At 40.2% G+C, this 24,163-nt stretch overlaps 1 protein-coding gene across 12 annotated transcripts in view; it reads right to left on the minus strand.

Moving 5' to 3' along the window:
• Nucleotides 1-452: 452 nt before the first annotated feature.
• Nucleotides 453-24,163, minus strand: part of LOC113036528 (muscleblind-like protein 1) — a 67,225-nt gene continuing 43,514 nt past the window's right edge. For 2 of the 12 annotated variants that reach the window (XM_080288334.1, XM_080288335.1), the window contains exons 3-10: nt 22,336-22,506; nt 15,329-15,553; nt 12,389-12,628; nt 10,407-10,460; nt 9,440-9,590; nt 7,603-7,638; nt 6,689-6,780; nt 453-4,166 (exon numbers count right to left, since the gene is read on the minus strand). In XM_080288334.1, coding sequence (XP_080144460.1) covers nt 4,107-4,166; nt 6,689-6,780; nt 7,603-7,638; nt 9,440-9,590; nt 10,407-10,460; nt 12,389-12,628; nt 15,329-15,553; nt 22,336-22,506 — 1,029 coding nt within the window. In that variant the 3' untranslated portion in view covers nt 453-4,106. Of the gene's footprint in view, nt 4,167-6,303; nt 6,374-6,688; nt 6,781-7,602; nt 7,639-9,439; nt 9,591-10,406; nt 10,461-12,388; nt 12,629-15,328; nt 15,554-22,335; nt 22,507-24,163 lie in introns of all 12 variants that reach the window. The other 10 variants (XM_026192931.2, XM_080288337.1, XM_080288341.1 and 7 more) reach the window with 10 other exon arrangements.

Here is a 24,163-nt window from a genome sequence, read left to right on the forward strand (position 1 = left end):
AAATTATTACTACTCACAATTCAGTCCCAAAGAGTCATTCTGACAGATTTCTTTATCGTTTACTGTAGAAAAACAGAGACATGTTGTTGAAATAGTGCTTATTTTTTCTTGAAGATATAACTGAGGGTTTCAGTGTGCGGTTAAACTTCTTAACAATGACAGAAAGGGAGGTTTCACTGGTGTGGCTCACAAAGGTCAAAGTGGCCTGTACGTGGCCAACAATGTAAAATAAGTTCGACATCCCTGGTTTAATACAAAAACAAAGATGAATATGTTGCGTTAAGCTTCATTTAACGCTTGTGCTACACACAGCCAGGACAGCCGCTCGCTGCTTGTTGTGCACAGAAACGAGCTCTAGCATTGTAATTTGTGTTCCCTTAAATTACCCAGAACATCCCAACCTTGAGCTCAAATGAAACGAGACATTTTAAACAAATTCTCCTTTACTTGAGTTCATTTGTAAATTTTTATTACATTTTTTTTATTCATAACAGCAAGAATCAAATATAGCAATGCAGGCCCCGTGAATAAAATGGGTCACGTACTTTTCTCTTAACTCCACACATCCATCAGTGTTGGCACAGCACACCACAAGCTATACTAACTACCTCCATGACTGGAATTATTGCATGATGCTATAGTTAATCAAAACCAAGGCAAACACAATCCTGTGAGATCCAGAACATACCACACCCCAACTCTTTATAATTTTTCTCATATTTCATTCAGATGATTGGATTTTATGGCTTTAGACTGTTGCAATCAGTAGTTTTCTCTACACACGCTTTCCAGACGAGGTGGCTGGTATGCAAACATGACGCATCCTTTCAGGGGGCCCGGAACAGTAAAACAAGCAGAAACAAACTGCAGCAGAAGACAGAATACATCATCTTAGCACTACAAGCAGAGAAAACAAACGACAAACCAAAAAAAGTTCAGTTTACATTATATCATAAATGTAAGCATGCGTGCTTGTAGAAGATGAGAGGTGACTAAGATGATCAGGACAAAATTTGAAACTAACTGGTTAATAACCAAACTACGAAGCAGTATATCATTCTGCAGTTATTCTTAAATTCTGACCTGATGTTGAACTACGATCGGGTTCGGTCAGTTTCATCTACTAGAAGCACAGCTTACATAAACATAAAGAACATACTTATAGCTATGGTGTTTGTGTTGCATGTATTTTAACTCTCCAAGTGGTGAAACTTTAGTGAGTATATTCTCAGGAATCTTTTTTTTTTAAATAAACCACTATTCTATTTTTATATTTTTTAATATATATTTTATTCCATTACATTGATAGAATATTGTATACTGTAAATACATCTTTCTGTGTAAATGTTTTCTTAATCAATAGTACTGTGTTGTGATTTCTTTTTTTAAACTGTATATGTATTTCCTTTAACATGCATTCCTCTCTGAGTACAGTAAAGAGACAGGACGTGTTGTGATTGGTTGGGCCTGGGCGGGCGTGGCCATGACACACACCTGTGCAGTACAGGCGGGTTGGGGGACCAGACAAACCCAGTCAGGCCCTTACCCTGGAGGGTAGTGGACGCCTCCTCCGGAAGGTTACCTGGCAAACTACAAGCTGCTGACAAAAAAGAAGAGCAACACTTGGCCTTTTCTGAAAGGGGTAGGAGAGTGAGAACTCGGTGCCCTTTTGATGCAAGCAATTTTGTTCAGCCTTTCATAAGATTTTTTTTTGTTATCCTAGCAAAATTCCTTGTCTTGATAGACATTATTTTTTTTATTCAAAATAAGATCTCAATATACATGATTCTTTCTTTTTTGACTATGTACAGAAGTGCAAAAAAGTCAACCATTATCACCTCAAGATTCCCCACCCCACCCTTGTTGTTTGCAGATGGCTGGGTAAGAAACGAGAGTTCAGACTCGGTTTCCTACTCGCCACATTCACCTGACCCCGCCAGCAACGCCCCCAAAAGTGATCAAATATGCAGCTTGTTTTCCAACATGGCCCAATTTCCAGGGAGAGTAAAAACATTAAAACAATAGTTACTATTTGAAATGGATACAGTAGAAAATAACATCTTTACTCTAAACATCTAAGAACTAGATTTTTATAATAGTCTTTTTTTTTTCTTATATGACTAGTTACAAACCTTACAATCATTAAAATATTACTCGTTTATTGGCGACGGTTGCCACAGCGACAACCTGGGCCTCTCTGTTCTATTATTTCATTACTGTTAGATACTCATATAAAACATCTTTGTTCAAAGAAGACAAAACAAAAAGACTAGCGAAATGAACAATATGCATACAGTTCAACAATATGCATAACATAGAAAATATTGAGTTTACAATTGTAATCATACGAAAATTAACATTACATGGAATTTTAGGGAACTGTGCATGAGGAACACGCAAACACACACACTGAACCTTATATTCATTATAAGAAAGATAAATATAATAAGCCAAACTGAAAATCTGAACTAATATCAAAAAAATCATCCAAACAAAACAATAAAACAATTGTTGTTGTCTAACAAAGAAAACCGCAAGAGAGTTAAGAAAACACAGACAAAAAAAAGTGACAGTTACATAGTGCTCTCTCTGTGTGTTAATATGGCGTGGATTAGGCAACTGGATGGTTCAAAATGGCATGTTGCATTGTGCTGACCCGATAATACATTCTAAGGCTTTGGATGAGTTATACAATCGTTTATATTCTTGCCACTTTCCCTGTACTATCCACCAATTGACTATGCCTGAAAAAACACCCAGAATATTAAAAAATAAAATAACATAAAGAGTTCTAGAGATCTACTCCAAACACTCGATCCTTCTTTGGGCTACATATTTTTAAGAATTTAGCCCCACTAGTCTATCCACAACACCTAACAACAGTGACACGAAAAGACTTTGGCTGACTATCTGAAAAACAGTTCTCAGGTAGACATAAGAACAAATACTCTTAAATATGTCTGACTTTATATACACTACACTGAATTTACTTTAACCTGTCTTAAAATATGAATAACGATACCAATGAAAAACAAAATCGGGTCGTACAGGTCGCGTATTTGCCAGTCGCACTGTCGATTTTGACTTCTGTCTCACAGCAGCGTGGACATCATCTGATCCTGACCCTGTGGTGTCATGATAACAGTTTCATCGCTGAGAGAGCTTCTTTGGTCTCTCACCCAGGCTGAGATCTCACAGTCTACTCGTCTGACGTTTAGAGTCAACAGACTTAATGGCCGCACAGAGCTCGGATTACGAGTCAAGTCATTTCACGTCTAAACAACTGACATCAACAACAAAGTTGAAGAAAATAAAATTAAAAGCTAATCAGTAGAAGATTTATGTAAAGCACACGATCCGGGGACGGTCATCTAATCAATGGGGCGATGGTGCTCTTAGGGAATCACGGACAATGACGGGCTATGACATTGGACACTTCATGCTGTCCAAAAGAGAAAAGAGACGTATTAAAGGGAGTCGTTGAGTTGCAACACTTTGTAACACTGTTTCTATACCATTCATGTAGTTTGAGATGTATGGCACTTTACAGGGATGCCTGCAACATTAAAGACATGTGCTTAAGAGATAGAAAGGTAGGCTACAAAGGTTTGAAAGACACCTCACAGACATTCAGTTGCTATTTTGCCTCTGAGTGCACTCATGTAATTTCCCTTATATCAGGTTTAACAAAATCAAATCATTAACAAAATCATCGTGCATGCATATGTGATTCAGTCAGATTATTTCGTTTTTCCTCAAATGAAATACAAGGTGCACCTTTGTGTAAACAAAAGACCAACAACCGATGAATAAACACACACAACGTAAGTCATGATTCTTGGTCAACAGACGTACCGATTCAGTCGACCTGTTCAGCGACTGCTCCACACATTTACCTTATGTTAACATTCAAAGTGTGTCTGGTGAATAAAGGTCAGTTGCCTCTACAGAACGCAAGGCAGTCTTTGATGCGATGTTGTTCTTTTCTCTTGTTGTGTAATAGTGTGCATGAAGTACACATGAAAACGCTTCTAACAAACTGTGCCTCCTATGTTAACATGCAGATTTATTCCAAACCAGTTCGGTCCTCCGTTTCGCTCCTGATGTTACGAGCATGGAGGGTGACCACTAATCTTGGACTTGACACCAGCACGCTCCAGCTCCATCTGAAAAGAAGTGCGTGAAGTACAGGAGGTCAGTTGTGAGCAACGGCAAAATGGCGAAGCAAAGCTAGTGAGTTTACTGCTGACTTAGAGTTCAATCAGACAAGAATGCTGATAATAAGCCTCAAAGTTTCTTTCTAAAATTTCTGTCTAAAACAAATGAATGTATGGTTTCCATAGTAACTGTGAATTACAAACTGTACTTGAACCACTCATTTGTTTTATTTATTTGTTTATATATACATATAAAGCACTGATTTTTTTAATGTGCAATCATATATAGAAATACAGCATGTAAGGCAAAAACTGATAATTTATCATTTTAACAACCTTGAAAGTCAATACTTGGTATGACCACCTTTATTCTTCAACGCTCTAAGGGAAGCTTACTTGCAGTTTCTTCAAGTAATAATAATAATAATAATAATAATAATAATAATAATAATAATAAATTTTATTTATAAAGCGCCTTTCAAGACACCCAAGGACACTGTACAATAGATAAAAACACATAATAAAGTAGTGTTCAGGAGTAGTTGTACAAGATTCCTGAAGGACAATAATGTGATCCAGGCTTTGGAAAACCACTGAATAACTGGAAAATGTTCCACTTGTTTTTCTATCTGTTGTTACTGCAGTGTGTTTGCGATCACTGCCCTGCTGAAAAGTGAGGCGGATGGTGTTGCACGGTGGATCAAAACGATGATAATTTCATCAGTTATGTTCTCCAACACCACAGGCTGAAATACACCTCTAAACTTTGACAGAGCCTCAACACTGTTTTACAGGTCCGTAGATGCTCACTGCTGTACTTGTCTTCTGACCTCCTCTTTGCATATTGATGATGATTTGAATCAAAAATTCAAATTTACTTTATAACAGCTTCTTGAAAACAATTCAGCAGATCCATTTATGATGGATCAGCTGAAGTGCAGCAGCTGTGTCAAACTCCTTGAAAACAAAATCTAATGAATGAGGGGTGGCTCGAAACTTTTGTACAATAATGTACGAAGTTATAGTTAGCGAAAATCAAGGCAAACAAAAAGGTTAAATGAAGATCTCTGAGGGGAGGCAGACTATTTCATGCACTGTTACTGAATATTAGAACCCATTAGCTGCACAATTGTCCAATATGAACATATTTCTTAGAAGCACAAGCTGCTTTAGAACAAGATGTGATATTTGACATTTTTGATGTTACTTATCTGTCATCAACATTATTAGTATTTTATTATTTCATATATTTTATTAACTATTTTTAGAGCTTTATATCGACACAGGTTATATCAATCAATTCTATAATACATTGTTTATGTTCTACTTTACTAAAACGCTTAAAGAGCTGAGATATTCACAGCTGTATTAAAAACAAAAGATTTTTTTTTTACGATTTTCATACTGATCTTAAAAAAATATGTAAAAGTATGCAAACACTGAGCGGCTGAAATTAATTTGATCTAGTTCAGCTGTATGATGACTATCATATCGTAAATCTCATCAGCGGGGAATCAGGAGCGCAAGAAAATCTGATGGATCACTGTGAAAACTTCCACAGTGGCCAAGTCATACAAGACAAACAGGATATTAATTCATCTCTGTTGGCTTGTGCTGTTTGATAGTGTGGAAGCTTATTTGCTATTCCTGGCATGTTGTAGCTGCTGGCAGCTTACAAGCTAGTTAATGTTTCCAGCAACCATTTAGAATCACAACTTTAAATATTGGCAAACATTACTGTATAAATTTCAACATGCAGGGAGGGAATGTAAACAGATAAGCACTAGACGCTCTACTTGGCAGCTTTTAATATATTTATTTATTTATATTTCATTTAGTTTTTTTTAATTCTACCTGTTTTGCTGTGTTTCTGTTGATTATTCTAAGCTAAGTTAAGCAGCTCCTGACTCCAGCTTCATCTCTAACGTTCAAATATGAGCGAAGACGTAATCTTCTCTTCTAACTGCTACCAAGTAAGTGAACAATTTTATTTTGTAAAAAAACATTTCTCCCACAACTCCCCCAAAAAACAAACAAAAAAAAGCTTTTGTAACTCTGTCACATCGGAGGTTTGGAGGTCTTTTTCAGAGAAAAAAGATTTATTGTTCGAATGCATTGTGTGAGGTGCTGGAGGTGCAGTACATACTGTTCTGAGACTTCTACATCTGGGTCACATACTTGTGACTAGTCAGATGGTCTGCAGATATTATTGGAATCTGATTGGGAGGAGAAAAGACAAATAGGGGAGGAGGGGGGAATGGGAAGACAGAGGGAAATAAACAGAAGGGTCTACTGCAATGAGGACAAAACACACTGGAACCACAACCGCTAACAAGCATAAGCATAGCGATCATGTCTATAATCACAAATTGAGATATTTAGAAATAACTAGCAAAGACCAGAGGTGATCCTTGTGCACCACTCATGCACTTTTCATTTCATTCACATTGAAATCGTACGATTAGAGGAGAAAAAGTCAGAGGTGATAGCAGAGGTGAAAGACTGTGAAAGAAGGCAGGAGAGGAGCAAACCTGATTGGCTGTTGCTGTTGCAAAGGGAACACTTGTGGCAGATGTGGTGGCTGCAGACACAGTGGCTGGGGTAGCACCGTGCATCATGGGTACTTTGAGGGGGAAAGATCACACAGGCAGTTGAACCAGAGCAGATTTAAAGCTTTTAATGCTTGACACTTCATTTGTATGTCTGTGTATAGAATGCTGATAAACATGAGATCTAAACAGCTTCAGATTTATTGTCTGCTTTCTAGCAATCTTTAACGTTTTATCTACAAACATCCCAGCAATTTGCGTAAACTCATAGCAACTCACCTGCTGTGGAAAAAGAAAAGAAACGTCAGGGAAATTATTTAAATAGCGGCTAATTGAAAATTGGACGAGCATATCATATCAGGAGGCAGCGTGTTATTTTCTTGGCGGGGAGCATTCAAAACTGAATAAGAGACTTCACTGGGTTTTGCAAAAATTACAGTACAATCAGGATTGCATAAACTTCACACAACATCTCTATCCTTTCTTCTGCTACCACTGATAAATCCTCATGTTTATATGGCATTTATAACCAGACAGTATAATGAGGCGCTCAAGAGGTTAAAGAGCTTGAAATGTAAGTTAAACAAAGCAGGGGTCAGGGGATTTTGAACTGCAACAAGCATTAGGTGACAGACAGATCTGTGGTGAAGCAAAAAGGTCTACAGTACAGAATAGTAAAGCACATCATTTCCAATTGAAATTACACAAGTATGCTCACAATCAAAATTTGCAGTTTACATTTGAATAGCCTGTGTTGAAAAGACACTGAATATCATTTTGAGTACATTTCAAAGTCTAAATTAAAAAAAAACAACTGTGCTCACTTTATGTGGTGAGTTAAATGAGAGTGACTACAATGGGTTCAAAGATCATCAATAAGGAAAGCTGGCACCTACCAACACTTGTTGCAGGTGTCATGCACAATATCGAGCCTGCCCATCATGCATTGCAACAGGGAGTGGAGTGAATAGGGGGGAGAAGAAATCAGCAAAATGCATTACAAGTGTTACAAAGTCAGACAATATTGGATTCATTCTGGATGTAAACATGTGAACTCTTTCATAGAGTGGCCACAGCTTATTATATGACAGCATTGGTTATTATTACGTTCATGGCTTGCAGTTGCTGTAACTGCACATACTGCATATTTAAGAAAACATATGCATGAAAGGTCTGAGTGGGAAGAGGTGGGAAAAACTGAAAAGAAAACAAAACTTGCTGGCCAACCCCAGTTTACTGTTCAACTTATCCATTAAACTGAAGGGCAAATTAAACGCTACCACTACCCCAATTTTCCTGTCAGGGCCATGGCAGCTGTTTGTACGGTGACAGGTTTGAATGGCTTGCTTTTTAAGCCCTCAAACAGTGTAGCTGTAGTGATCTGACAGTCCAATAGAGTGGGACATATGAAGATCTGAGGATCTGAATGTCTCACAGATGGGAATCGATGGCAGGCTATTCTTAGGCTGTCACAGGAGAATATGGGGCACAGTTAACGATGACTATGCAGTGCCCAAAGAAGAACATTTAAAAAAGCTGTCTGTGTGTGCGTGCATTTTGTGCATGCACATGTAGTGTACACCTTGGGTATAATTTAAACTGGCAGAGAGTGAAGAAGTGCCCCTCATGTTCCAGCAGTCGTGGATTGTCTTGCCCCATTTTTCAGAATTTCAGTTCAATTAAAGTCATATCTGTTTATGTTTTTGTTTTTATACCACACAAAACATTTTGAGCCCAAAATGTTGATTTGTAACTAATTTAATTAAATGTATATTTCCCATGTAAATGTAACATCAAATGTTCAACTTAATGAACATTTTAATAAATACTTAAATAAATAAAAACTTTGATTTATTTATCTCAGTTGCATCTTATTCAAAATTACTGCTTCCTGTTTATTAGAATGATCTTTTGAGCATGGTTTATATGTAATACTAAGGGTGTTTTCACACCTGCAGTGCTTAGTTCATTTAAACTCTGGTTTGTTTTTTCCCTCAGTGCGATCATTTGGGCAGATGGGAAAACAGTAATTGGACTCGGGTGTAAAACAATCGCACCAAGACCCTTTGGTTCCAAATGGACTCCAGAGCAGTTCGTTTTTCATGTGAACATGATCCGACCCAACTGCGTTCCAAGTTTGAGCTCAAAAAGTTCCCGTTACCATGTATGCTTTGTATTCTGAATGCAGCAAGGTACTATAAATGTGCCAAAGTCTGTGCAGGCAAACAACTAACCGTGAAATGAATATAAACTCTCCACTAGTCTAGAATGCAGCACCTTCTTCCTGTATTTACTGTTGTTTGTCCAGCCCCAGACTCATCTGGCCAATAAGCAGCCAGAATATTTTCACGTGGTTTATAGTGAAACATTTTGGTTCACTTGGATTTCTCCGTGTGTGAAAACAAACCAAACCACCGGGAAAAGCTACAAGTTTACAAACTCATGAACTGACTCGGGCCAGAGAAAACAAATATAGGTGTGAAGACATCCTAGCACTGCCTGCCTGCCTATAAATGAAAAAAAATAAACCTTTTGACTATTTCTCTTCCCACTTGTGACACCAAAGTTATGACCATGCAGTACATATATGTGCAAATAACACTGTGCAAGTTTTTCCCCCATCATTTCACACATTCAGCCAGACAGTGCAGATACCAAAACATAATCAAAGGAGTGTGGAATGTGAATAGGATAACTGCCACAAACACCAGTTAAAGAAGACTCGGACCTTACCTGATGGTATGAAGGCAGCCTGCTGCTGAAACTGCATGTTGGCCAGGGCCTGTTGGTACGGGAATACACCAGCATTGAACATAGTGGTGGCACCGTTGGCTTTTTCAAGTGCAGGTCTCTTTGGTAAAGGAGGCAAGACGGGAGGGAGCCCCTGAAGAGGGGACAACATCAAAACAAAAGGATGGGAGTGAGGGAAATCAAAGTATGGTAGCAGTGACATTCAGGACAGAGAGAAGAAAGAAATTCATTAGAAGATTAAATTGCCCATCAAAACAGCAATCAAATATATTGGCAAGCAAGCAGTGGACTACATTACTTCTGTCAGAGCAGGCGGACAGAGGTGCTAGCTGACAAAAAAATGTGTGACGTATATCTTACGACAAGCATAAAAGTACTCAAGATATTGTCATGAACCTTTTTACATGATTTTAGAATATTACAGTAGATACAGTCAATATTTTGCTGGCTGAGAACTCGAATTTTCCGTAAAGAGAACTTAGCAGCTGCTTAATATAAGCTGAAGCACAGATTGCTGGACCACCAATGGAAATGATGTAGTTAGGGAAAGTTGCGCTGTCAGCTCCATGATAATAGTAAACTATACGCCATGTTAAGACTGTCATGACACCTCTTTACCAGTTATGCATGCAGTATGGGAAATGACCAAGACATGCAAAGACTACCATAGCTTATACCACAATAAACTTTTGCATTTTCATGCTTTGAGATTCACTTAAGGTGATGAACTGACATTGGAAAATGTAGTGCATTTCCAGTTTTGAGCCACTGTCCTTATTCTTCACTAATGTGATTGGAATCTGTTTTTAATCTTAAAACGTCAAACCAAAGGTTACAATCAGTTCATCACCCTTAAGTGCTTTCTCATTTAGTTAGTTAAACACAGCTTCAAACTATATCTATCACACCACAGCTGCATGCCAAGCTAAAAGGTGAAAGGTCATAGTACCAGATCAAAAGTTGCGTCGAGGGGTCGCTTCATTGATTTGACAGCCGACTGAGTCTTAATTAGCAGGCAGCGAGCACATGATGGCAATGGGCCAATGGGGTTCAAGCGCATTAACAAAAACCAGCAAGCGAAGGTGCGTCATGGGGGCAGCAGTGCAGTGTGGGTTGGTGAGGAAAAAACAAAAACAAAAAAAACAAAAAAACAAACAAAAACAAATCATTGGAATGCAATATACAACAATTACAAGACTTGTGCATGCACATTAATGGCTTTAGGGTTACTGAAAAGAATTACAGCCCATAGCAAACTTTGCTGTCAGAAAAAAGTTTTTATTTTCATGAATGCGAAAATTCTATGCCAGAAAAGATTATTAGCCAATGAATGAGCTTTGATCAAATACATTCATTTGAAACAGATTATAAATATTATCTAATGTGATTCTGCCCTCTGCTCCAGATGCACTGCTTTCTTAAAGCCTGTGGTGGCTGGACCATGGCAACTGTACTGAAACTAATTTCCTAAAGTGTCACTTGACTTTTGGTCCTAGGCCCGTTTTAAGGGTCTTAAACGACTGCAGTTTCCAGTACTTGTGTGATTCTCCTCTTCCTGTGTTTTCTGTTTCATTCACATGATTTGAATATACCATAAAAAATCATTGACATCTTCAGATGTGTTTGTTCCTAAATTGATCCTAGGGTACATGTATGTATCCTATGTCCTCTTTAACAGGTGGGCCAATCTGAACAAAACTTTTGTATCACATACACTGATTATGAAATTGTAGATACATTTTAAAATGTTTTATTACTAAATCCTTTGTCCTGTCTCTGTCCCATCACCCCCAGCCGATCATAGCAGATGGCTGCCCCAGATGCTGCTTCTGCTGGAGGTTTCTTCCTCTTCAAAAGGATTTTTTCCTTCCCACTGTCGCCAAGTGCTTGCTCATACAGGGTTATCTTATTGTTGGAGTTTTCTTTCTAATATTATAGGGTCTTTACCTTACAATATAAAGCTAGAAAACACCTTGAGGTGCTTGTTGTGTTCTCTGTTTGAGTTTGTTTCATGTGTCACAACTAAATACTCAATGAAGACTTTGAAAAAGCGTCACAGGTCTGGCTATTTGTAATAAAAGAAAAAAAGAGGACAATCATTTAGTCTAATTCTATAGATACACTCTAGTAATAATTATCATTGTGCCATTATATTCATACTAATTGCCATTTTATATCCCAGGAAGTTACTACATTTTATTTGGAAAAGATGAGATTGGACATGATAAATGGCAGGCCTGCTCAAATTGTGCTGAATCAATTGAAATAAACAGAAATGAAAGGTTAACTGATATAAAGCTGACCCATATTTTTGAATTCAGTGAAGCACAATATTATCTACTGTACAGCACTTGGCGGAGCACGACCTTTTTACTGTCTCTTTAGAGAAACCGATCGCTGCATTGCGGAAACAAGATCCAAAATATGCCGCAGTCTACACAATTGTCTTCTCAGCAAAAAATGTTACACATCTATCGACTGTGAAAAAGCAAAATGTAAAACTAACAAAGCAGCAAAACAAGGAGGAGCAGGCGAGGGGAGGCTCAGTCACATACTAGCACGATTACTGCTGCTGCTAACAAAGCACACATTGACACAAGCTACATCTGTATCATTTTAGGGCGTACTGAGTCAGAGCTGCAGAGGCACAACGGAGACTAAAGGTTGAGGTTAAAAGCAGGGTAAAATGTACTGGCTCAAGCAACGCTGTCGATACATAGAAAATTATCTCCAGATTAGAGTATTTGTGGTGCAATGCTTCTGCTCCAAACGAAAAAAGAAATTATTTTTGGAAAAACTATACATTTTAAACTTTAATGTACATTAAATGACATTTAGCTTTAATTGCTAACAGCAGGTTGTGAGATTGTAATACTTGAATGTTTCTTAGTTTGATTTGCTTTTGGAGGTGTAATGTAAACAGATACCTACCATGGCTGCAGCAGCTGCAGCTTGGTTGACTTGGTGTTGGGCGGCTTTGATTTTGGCCTGCAGGTGAGCCGGAGGGTGAAAGTACTTGCACTTCTCCCTCGAGCAGCGGCCCTTTATGTAGTCCATACACACGGTGACTGTGTTGTCGTTGGTGTCGATCATGGTGCTATCTGCAGGATGGGCAAAGCGACAGTCGTTCTCCCCACGCGTGCAGTTACCCCTCTGATATTCCCGGCATACCTGGGGCAATGGTAAGGATTTGATCATAAACCTAACACACATACACAGTTACACACATAAGTTACAAAGTTACTGGTGAGTCCACGTGATAAAGCAATCCATCTGCTCTGTCATTTCAGATGGTATCAGACAAGGTAACCGATCTTAATGATGGGTTCGGCCATTAATGTTGATTGATAAGCAGAACAGATCCTAACCAACGTTTACAGACTCATTAATCACACCGCATTCATCCATTATTTAAATGAGAACTGTTTTTGTTCTTCCTGAGTCTGACAGAAGGGGGCAGCACTTGCATGAACAATTGGGAAAATGCCTTCTTCATTCTGAACGTACAGACTCAATGAGGCTCATGGGAAATATGAAGCTGGTTACCCTCGAGGGAGGCTGTAGCTGACGTAATTGTCAGCCGCTGGAACACAGTAGCAAACACACGCGCGCACACACACACACACACAAAAGGTGGGTGTATATATATTATAAGGCAGCACTGTTTTTTTTTTAATTTAGGCACTCAAAGAGCCTTGCAATAACTTCAGATCTCTGCTCTCGGCGCTCCATCAGACCGTTGAGTCTGAACTGGATTCGAGATGCAATCCTCCACCAAAAGAAATGCAATTTCATGGTGCGTTGTATTGATCTATCAGTTACTGTGATGGAACAAGCCATTTACTAAGTCTGTTTACCAGTCTCCCTGTCTGCGTGCATAAAGGATTTGATTTGTGGTGGACCGGCTGCCAGACAAAAGGCCACCAGCACAGTTATCTGCAAACTGCTCTGTCTCCAGTCCTGACAGCTCATCATCTACGTTCACTGACTGCTGTGAGTGATAGCGTTTCTCTCTTTGCCTGTCCCTTGTTTCTCGTGGGTACCTCTCCCTTTCTCAGATATGTATGCCTACACGTGCACACCACCCCACCACTGCTAACCAGTAACTACTGCTACTTGTCTTATTTTTTTTTAAACGAGAGACTGCCTTGTTGTCAGGCAGATATTGTAGAGGCGGGTGAGGGAGGGAGAAAACTTGGAGAGAAGGGAAATGTAAGCGTGGTTGACGAATATAGAGTAAAAAGACAAGGATGGAGATGGAGGAGAAAGTGAGAGCCTTTGGTGATGAGGTGTATGTAGGCTGTCATAGGAAAAAAAAAACAGGGGAGGACTGAATGATAGGATTTGATGTTCTCGGGACCAGATGTCTAACTATCCCCCTGAGCTACTTGCATCACCATGGTTGCAGGTGACCAACATATGACTTTATGCATGCTGACATGTTGCAGCATACCGTATGTAAGGAAAAGACAGCAAGACTTCTGGAGCATATTTTCTCAGGAAAACTGTCTGGGGCATTGTCTTCTAAAATTGGAATTTCTCACAGCCTAAAGGAAACAGTCCGTAACACATCAACTGAGCGGTATGTGTGTCGCTCCACAGAATTCCAGCTATGTTTACTTTGAACGACACACACTGGAAACTGAAATATGACTGGCCCCTTTCTCTAAGATATTTTTAGCAAACCTAGTTCCTTTCAAATTAAGAAACTAGGATATGAAATCTCCTCATCAAAAAGTTTCACCCACACATGCAGCCTCACTACGTCTCCTGCAGCCTGACCACCACAGATGCCGTTGACCAACAGGCCTCTCTATCTAAAAGGAAAACAGTGGAATGAGGAGAGTATTTCTGATTTGGTTGATAAATATTTCATATCCCTTTGCTATCGATCTTTTGCAGGACAAATCGTTTTAATCCTTAGTCTGAATCGAGAGGTGCATGCTCTCCTGCTCGCAGCGTCTTGCCTCCACTTATCCTTAACCTCTACAGCATGACTTGTACTAACGCCTCCATAAAATTCAGTCAGCGGCCTTTGCTTTGTTTCTGGTATCTCTGTCTCTGCCTGCTCCAACCCCTCCCCTGATGACCACAACAGGTCTACAAATTGATTTCCTATCTTCCGCCTCCATCTCTCTTTCCTGTCAGTAACCTGTTCTGTCGCTCTGCATGTTGTCCATTCATTCACTTGGTCCAAAGACTTACTCAGCCTCACCCCCATTAATTACCCAGCTACCCAACATTACATCTTAAATGTAACCTTCCTGCATTCTTGCACGCCTCCTGCCTGCCTCCAACGATTTCCCCATTATTCCGCTGCCACTGTTTCTCGGGTGGGGCTACATAATGGATGAGATTGACTTACTGTCCAATTAATGATTATCTGAACGCAGCTGGAGGAGGGGCGCTCATCAGGTTTCAAAGAACTAATTGCTTTCCGAGAAGAAGTAAAGATTTTTCTGAAAATGACATATGTACATTATAACCCGAGCTTGTGCCAGACAAAGTTATCCCCTTCGTATCGATAGTGTCAGCAATGGTAATGTTTGTGGATGCTTTCATTAACATCTCATTCTCTTGCTTAAGTCTGAGAAATAACTCTGTCTTGGTAATGGCATGTAGTTAGTGTAACAGAAATGGTGTAGATACACAGACGTACAAACAAGACTGTTAATATTGAATAGACAGATCCTACATCTGAAAAGCTTCTGTTAGAAAGGAGTGAAAAAGGTATTTCTCCCAATCGTTTTTTATAATCTGCGAGCGGCAAAGGAATCACAAAAAATTATGCAAATCCTCCCGATGTGCTTTCATATATTTTTTCCCCACTTTTTCTTGCGAATGTGTGTAAATGTTTGTGTTCCTCCTCACCTCCAGTCTGTCTGTCCTCATGAGTTTCTGTGCAGCAGCGGCGGCAGCAGCAGCAGCGGGTATGGGAACGCTGGGGTTGCTGGTGACCAGTACGGGGGCACTGGGCAAGATGTCAGCGGGCATCAGGCCGGGCGACACAGGGCCAAGGTAGGGGTTAAATGCAGCAGCCGCTGCTGCAGCAGCATTGGCATTGGTTGCAAGGCTGGGTGTGACTGAAAACATGGGCTGAGAGCACATGCAAAATAAGAGAGTTGGTCAAAATTGATCCACAATGATTTCTCACAGTCTATGTATAAAGATGCTACATATATAATCACATTGTTTCTTCCTCATATAATTATTACCTCTGGTGGATATACAGCATATGATGCAGAAGATTATCAGTAGCAAAGCAAAAAATAGGAACTCTGATTGTGGATGTGGAAGGAAAGATGCAAAAACAGATAATTAACAGGCTTACATCTGAGGAAAAAGAACATGGCTGCTCGTCTTTCATTTGCACTAACGCGCAGAGCAAGCGTCAGTATGTGGTGTCACCTTCTTCCATTGATCAGATTGAATCACATGCTTCATACCCCAGATAACACACAGTTAGCAGTACTGATGAAGGACGTCAAGCTGTGTGAGCATGTGAGTGGGGAGAGAGGCTTCACTGTAAGATAAAGTACTGCCTGTATGCGTTGTACTGGAGTTTGACAGAGAGAGGAGTATGCACTGCAAAGTTTTCCCTGCCTGATCCTGACCTCAGCCCCAGTCTAAGGATTGTCTTTTGAGCCCCTGCCAACAGGACACAGTGAGTAATAGAGGAGCGGCAGCCAGGGCTGTACTGATACATTCTTCCTAAAACCTCCTCACTGCTCAGCGATGACTCAGAAAATCAGAAATAATTCTTTCGGCACTGCCCTCTGGAATGTCTGAAGAGTTGTTTGCAATCATAAGGTGCTCTGGAAAAGCAGATGTGTCTCACTCCAGGTGCTCAGATATCAGTTTGAGATATTTGCAGCTTGGGGTTTGGATGGAATAAGCATGATGTCATCTAAAACATTTGCGGTCATGGGGTTTTAACTATGCAGTGATATCATCTTGCGAAGAGTTTGAAAGCTTACTAATAGGCCTTTTTTGGAACACGTCAAAGTTTCAGTATCGATATGAAATTGAATATTCGCATTAATTAACAAAAATGCTATAACAGAAACATCTATAATTGCATGCAGGGCTTAATTACAGTTCAGCAGTATTTGTTTTCACTATTCCCAGTAAAATGTGTTATCCTCTCTTTTTCAGGGCATGTTTGCTGTTGTTGTTTTTTGCATAACGGTGGAAAACCTAAAGTTAAGTTTTGCTGAAAAGTCCCCACTACAATTATAATGATCATGATGGTAAAATGTGACGTAACAGTCATTGCACAACTTTATTTATCTAAATTGCGGTTTTACCAATTAGCCACTGAACTGGTTATAATGGACTAAGAAACATACTATATAAAGACATTCAATACATATTGAAACTCTTTGTAAACAAGCTTAAATTCAGATTTGAATATTCTAAGATTTGTACGTCAGACGCACTGACCTAGTTTGACCTTTCTTTGTTGTAGTGCAAACACTTTGCCACATGAGCCATAACTTCAGCTCCTAAATATTTAAACACAGAGATGTGGCCAATTACACCCAGCCACTGGAATGTCATTGGATTGTGGCTTCATGCTTTGACTTATTTTATTTTCAAAGAGGATCTGTACTAAACAGGTCCTTTCCTACTGTGAGTGAGTGACAACCAGCTGTGACAGACCCGAACCACTTCACTGTGTTCATGGTCCAATGCATGAAATTAAAGTAGGTTACCTACATACACTGAGGAAGGATGGATAGCTGCAGATAAAAGAAAAAAAGGGAAATAAAATGTGGTAGAGATACTAAGGGTGGAAGAAGGAGACTGAGCTACAAACACAAGGTGAGGTTAGGAAGAATAAAGTCTGATTCTTAGAAAGGTAAGTACCCGGTTTTACCCTTTGATCCCTGTGCACAGAACATGCTCTATTTTCTTGACTTTTCTTTGTAGTGGAGGTCTAAAGCCATCTCTCCTCACTGCTGTCATCCTATCTCCTTCACTTTACCTACCTGTCTTACCCTGCCCATTTATCTATTTCGGCTGCATTCCCTTCTCCCTTTCTTCTTCTGCTGTGTCCTTCTTTGTCAGCTTGTCTTCCTGCTTCTTCTCTCGTCTTGCTTTCTCTCACCCCATGACATAAACAGAAAGGAAGGCTTTGCTGTTCCAGGGAGACCTATGCTTCTTTAAACCCCCATCCCTCCCAATGGGGCTCTCAACTCAGCCTCTCTTTTCTAGATAGGGTTGATAAGCCATCAGCTAAGTGTGCACTTGCAGATGTGCGTCAAAGCACACTGCATCTTTTGAACTCCTTTGAATAGTGTTAGACAAATTCACTCCAGTGCTCTCACTTAAACATAAAGGAACAGTGGAGATGACAGAGGAATTACTTCAAGCCTGACTGGCAGTTATCATTGTTTCTGTAAGGTTTCTGGATCGGTCATGGAAGGATTCATTTGGCTGAACGGGGCTGTGGCTATCACCTTGAACATCCTTGGAGCATGCTGCGCATACATAGAGCAACATCTTAACTCAATTTTGTGTGTGTATGTTACATGGCTTTATGGATGTGCTGTTAATCATTTAAAATAATTCCCTTCATTGCCTTATACCAGGACTGGCTATCCATCCATCCATCCACCCATCCATAGTTAGAACCTAACCCAACTGCCTATTTAATCCATTCATCCATCCATTAGTTTTCTATATTATGCAATGTACAAACGAAAGGAAAAGTAAGAATAAACTTTCATCAAATTAACTAATTCTGTCAATTTTCTTTAAGCTAAACATTTTTTTCAAACTCAGTCACAGAACTGTTTTTCATGGCTTTCATGTTTGTCAAGTTCATTTAAAGAACACTGAACAGACAAACAACCCTACCCACCGGCAGTCCTATGATCGGCCCGAGTGCTGATCATATGATTGCCCTTATGATCGGTTTACATTGGACAAATGCTACAAATATTTTTAGGGGGGTTTAAAATCGGGAAAAAAACAATGTTTTCAATAACCCTTACACACTGTTTATACTTCATACCTTTGTAATATGGTCCTATTTGGAATGTATTTGTTTTATTGAATGTGAAACTGGCAAGAACATTCTGGAACTGCTGGGATTTATTATATAACCACTAAACCTATAAACACTGTCTTTATTGTTGTCATTAAGCAAATCCTAGGAAATTACCAAGTATAATTATGAATGTTAATTTAGCAATAATAAACCGTTAGATGACAAAGCACACAAAATTGCTTATTGCAAATTGGTCTGTGCATTCACAGCAGTGGTAGGAAACTTTGTGTATGTGTCACACATGTATTCTACATGTGTGACTGTTTTTCCTATACTCACTGAAATGGCATGGATTCTGGTCCTTATGAGCGTCATGTCTGATCAATCTTGTGCTATTTCACATACAGTGCTTAACAAATTATCAGAACACCCAGTATAAAGTCTGTGTCACAGATGATCTTAATTACACAGCATAATTACCAAAATCACTGCTATCATGGTTTCTGTAGTGATTATTCCACCAGTAAACATCAGCTAATCAAAACTATGCTCCTAATGTTAAAATATAATTGCTGCTGTTATCCATAAATTTTCAAATGTAATGTTTTACAAAAGAGTTGAAAAAATAACTAGAATGTCATTAATTAAGATTAAGACGCAACATTTCAATTATTTACTTGCTGGACAAACAAAAATGTATGTTATGCTTGATTCATTTCTGACTTCTCAGAGAGAAGTCCAGTGTGCCGACTATTTGGGTCTAAAATGTGAATTCAGTTTGTTAGCTGTTCAATAAATACCAATAAAACAAGACAGCTTTCTGAAATATTTGTGTCTTTTTGTTGTTTTAATGACAAGTCGTCAAATAAATTTGTTAAGATCTGTAAAGTGGTAAGCACTATGTGCTGCACTGACACTCGATCGAGCCAAAGTTTATATTGTGCTGGCTACTGTGCCAAATCTGTACTGTGTAATTTTTTTGTGCCTGCTCACTGTCTTCATATAGAGTATGTGTGTCTGCTTCCCATCATTCATTGTTTCTACTGGTCATGTCAATGCAGAAGCTTCCGAGACAGCATGTTTGCATTGCACCTTGCCAAACCATTCACGCACAGTACAAACCACAGGAAATAATGGTTTTCAGAGGGCAGCGGTGCTGATGCTGATGTTACATTTCGGGCCCTCTACAGGAACCTGGGCAAATATGGTGGGAACGCAGCTCTCGTGACAGTGTCAGGTCTCATTTGAGCTGTCACTACTGTCCCATAAAAAATTCACACTGACATCATGTGTGCAGTTACACAGTTTCAAAATTCACTAAAACCACCATATTGACTCAGACTAGTGGACATAAAATCCATCTAAATGGATATGGGCCAAACAGAGCCCTCAACTCATTACCACCAAAGGACTGACAAACACAAAACACCTTACAATACTCATCAAAAGACTCAAAAACAAAAAAACTTACACAAATCCACTACAAACTGTATCTGGGAACAATATGCTTATTTGCACACTCAGTCACATAGTTACTGAACACACATCTAAATTATACTATATTTGCAGATTTTGCATCTTGCACATCTTCGTCTTGTCTCGTCTACAATATCTTGACAATAACTTGAACCAAAGGAAAAAATGGAGTCAAGCTAAGTTCAATGGATATAACTTTTTAGGAAAATTTAAACAAGAGTTTGTGCTGGCCTTTAATTCACTAAAATCTAACTTCTATCCTTTTTAAACCCTCATATAATTGTGAGTATTTTTCCGATATCAAGCAACATTTTAGACCCACTGCTATAAATGACTAAATTCAATTAACATTTCGCAGTTAAATATTTTTTACCTGTTGAAAACAGAACATTTTAGACATATGGTCATTGGTATGGGTATTTATTGTAATAATTATCCATAATTAAGCCCGGAATGTTCAAACCGTTATATTAATAGGTAAGTAACCGTAAGTACTCTGTCCACTGACAAGGTCCAGCAAATCAAGCCAACTTGCATATTAAAAATGGATGGCTATAGAGTGGTTATTCGTTTTTTAGACGTGTATTTCAATAGAATGTTTTATATGCAATGTGCAGTTAATTGCCACTTTATTAGGTACATAATTATTAATAGCTTTAGGCCCCATTTTGCCTTTAAAACATCTTTAATTCAACAAGGTCTTGCTCAGAGACTGTTTTGAAAAGTGCTTTGTTGGATTAAGATCTTGTGACTGAAGCCCATTGGAGTACTGTGGCACTTTAGTCTGTTTAAAGCGGGCATCAGCAGGTGGGTACACTGTGCTCATAAAAAGATATATTCAGGTAGGCTGTGGTATTTAAATGATGCTCAGTTAGTATGATGGGGCGCCAAGAAATTATTCGCTACATCATTAAATCACCACCACTGGCAGCTTGAAAGGTTGATAGAAGGGATAACGGATCTATGCTTTCTTGTTGTTTTCGCCAAATTCTGACCTTACTACCTGAAGGTCACACTAGATATTGAGATTCATCACACTGGGCAAAGTTTTTCCAATCTTCTGTTGCCCACAAGATTGGAAAAACTTGAACTTTGAAGCAGTACCCCATCTACTTCAAGGTTCAAAAGGTTGTGCATTCAGAGAAGCTCTTCTGCGTACTTTGGCTGTAGCAAGTGGTTAGTGGAGTTACTGCTGGATTCCTATCGGCTCAAAGAAGTCTGTCCATTCTCCTCCGACCTCAGGCATCAACAAGGCATTTTGCTGCTCAGTGGACATTTTTCACCCGGCACACAATGCACCCGACCCCTATGGCGCCTCCTGCGGGTGGTGGGCCTGCGGGAGGATGGGCCCATGTCTCCTCTTCGGGCTGTGCCCGGCCGGGCCCCATGGACTAAGGCCCGGCCATCAGACGCTCGCCCTCGGGCACCCTCCCCGGGCCTGGCTCCAGGGCGGGGCCCCGGTAACCCAGGGTAAACTGTTCCCTCAATATTCTTTTCATAAGGGTCTTCTGAATCGCTCTTTGTCTGGTCCCTCACCCAGGACCAATTTGCCATGGGAGACCCTACCAGGGGGCAAAAGTCCCCAGACAACATAGCCCTTGGGATCCCTGGGACACACAAACCCCTCCACCACGATAAGGTAGCGATTCAAGGAGGAGCCTCCTAGGTGAGGTGTTCCAGGCATGTCCCACCGGGAGGAGGCCCCGGGGCAGACCCAGGACATGCTGGAGAGATTATATCTCTCGGCTGGCCTGGGAACGCCTTGGTATTCCCCGGGATAAGCTGGAGGAGGTGGCTGGGGAGAGGGAGGTCTGGGCCTCTTTGCTTAGGCTGCTGCCCCCGCGACCCGGCCTCGGATAAAGCGGATGAAGATGGATGGATGGATGGATGGATGGATGGACATTTTTCAGAGAATTCTCTACAAACCTCCAGGGTTTGTAGAGAGGTGTAGAAAGGTGGACAAGAATATACCTGCTGCTCGGTCTGTGGCTTTTTGTCTGACTCAGGGACCACGGCGTTGTTCTTTGTAGACATATTTTCCTCATTGCCTTGTTTAAACCGCCAAAAATGGTGGTTTAAATTTCGTGACTCACTGACGAACCATTTTGTGGCATGCAGTCTAACGACATCGTATTTTGGTGCCTGCTCGGATCACTTGGAACCTCAGGCGAGCAGGTACTAAAAAAGGTACCTGGTACCAGGCACTATGACCTAATGGAAAACCCTGAAAATGTGGCGAACCGTGCCAAGTCGATCTGAGTAGGTACTAATGGAAAACTGACTTTTGACCATGTCTACATGCCAAAATGCACTCAGTTGATGCTATGTGATTGGCTGATTAGACATTTTTGTTAATGGGCAGTTGAACAGGTGTACCTAATAAAGTGTCTGGTGAGTGACTACTCACCACTGGTTGTAGCTGTGTGCCGGGCATCATGGCGTTAGCGAGCTGCATCTGCTGGGCCAGCATGGCCATGTTTTTCTGTTGGATGAGGTTGTTTCTTCCATTGATCTCTAGCTGGGTCTTTAGGTGAGGAGGAGGATGCAGGTACTTACAGTTCTCTCTGGAACAGCGGCCCTGATGGGATGAGAGACGAAGAGAAAGGAGGAGACAAGGAGGGCAAAATCAAGGGAGGGGGGTGGGGAAGAAAGACACATGGGAAGTGGTGGATTAGAATCCTGTTCCCTTTAACCACAGCCTAATGTATAGAAGTAATGAGCCTTGAATTAAGTCGCTTCCCTCCTATTTAACCGGTGCTGACCTCACATCCTTGACATCTGGGCCTGCCACTCTTTTTGCCATAAAGCAGACCAATCAGTTCTGCAGAAGATGTAGGCTTACTACCTTCTCTATTTTCTCAAGGTCCCATTGGGAGACAAATTAGCTCCAAGAGCAGAGATAAAGAGGATTAACTGTCTATCTGCTCCTTCTAAGAGATTGCTTTACACAAAGCAAACATTAAACAAACACAATGTTTCCGTGTGTCTGTGATAAAAGGAACACTTCATTGTCTGGAAATTATTTTTTTGGTTTCATTTGTTTATTATTTGATCAAAATCATGAACTTTGTGATCATAATTTCTTCAATGCTGAAATAACATCTTTAAATTAAGTCTAATTTTAAAAGTAAAAACAATTGCGTTGAATTGATTCAGCATTGTTGGTCTAACCCCAAAGAAAATTTGTTTTGGGAATCTAAATTAGCAAAAGCTCCCCAGTCTCCTCCATCCTACCACCTAAGAAGCTGTTCAACTTGATGCTCGATGTTTTAAAAAGCCCTGTGAATCACCATTGATCTCCACTCAATTCAAACAAATGAGCCATGTGTCAATATGGGACATAATTTCAGTAAAGATGAGGCGGGAGAACTGATGTAGGATCGATACGTGATTGGAGACTCCTGTGACACGAAACATAAACACATTATGGCAATCTAATGCTGTATTATGCTACTATGCTAGAGACTGTGGTCTGTGTCTGTGCGGACTCACTGCTGTGGGTGCTTATATTCATTCTGCAGCCAGCAGCCCAAAGGGAGGAGAGAATGTAATTTACACTCTCATAATGCCTGCTCCACTGAACACTCCCCTGGCTAGGTGTAATATCTTAGATATCTCCACCTCTCTTTCACTCCCCCTTTCTTCCTCATTCTCTGCCTTTCACATCAATCCCCATACATCCTGAGCCCCGTGCTGATATTTGCTCTCCTCATCATGAATACAGAGCAGCGCAAGTACCGACGTACTGCTGTGATCTGTGTATATATTCATGTATGTGTGCAGCATTTGTACTACTCCTTGCCTTTGTCAGCTTCTCTCTCTGTCTTCTTCTTGTGCCTCAACCACCTCATCAAAATGCATCCTCAATCCATCTATTCCCATTACTGCTTTATGTAAAAAAATTTTCAGGGGGATTGGGAAACCAGCCCTGCGACAACTCCACAGTGTCCCCTCCCATGGGGAATTAAAGGTTGGCTGTCATGCGACTGCTTATCTCAGTGAGATTACCTGCTGCTCACTGTGGCCTACTATGACACCTTCCTTCACAGCCTAACACATACACTCTCCCACTCTGGCTTTATGCTTAACACCTCCCTTCTTTCTCCTCCTTTCACTTCCTGGTCTTGCTCTGTCTCTGCCTCTTTCCCATTTATTCTGCCTAGCTACAGCATGAAAGGTACTTTGCATTGGAGAGCAGCAGAATGTCAAGACTTCATCCAGCATTTTGATTGGCT

The sequence above is a fragment of the Astatotilapia calliptera genome, chromosome 14 (assembly GCF_964374335.1).
Source record: "Astatotilapia calliptera chromosome 14, fAstCal68.1, whole genome shotgun sequence".
Lineage (NCBI taxonomy): Eukaryota > Metazoa > Chordata > Actinopteri > Cichliformes > Cichlidae > Astatotilapia > Astatotilapia calliptera.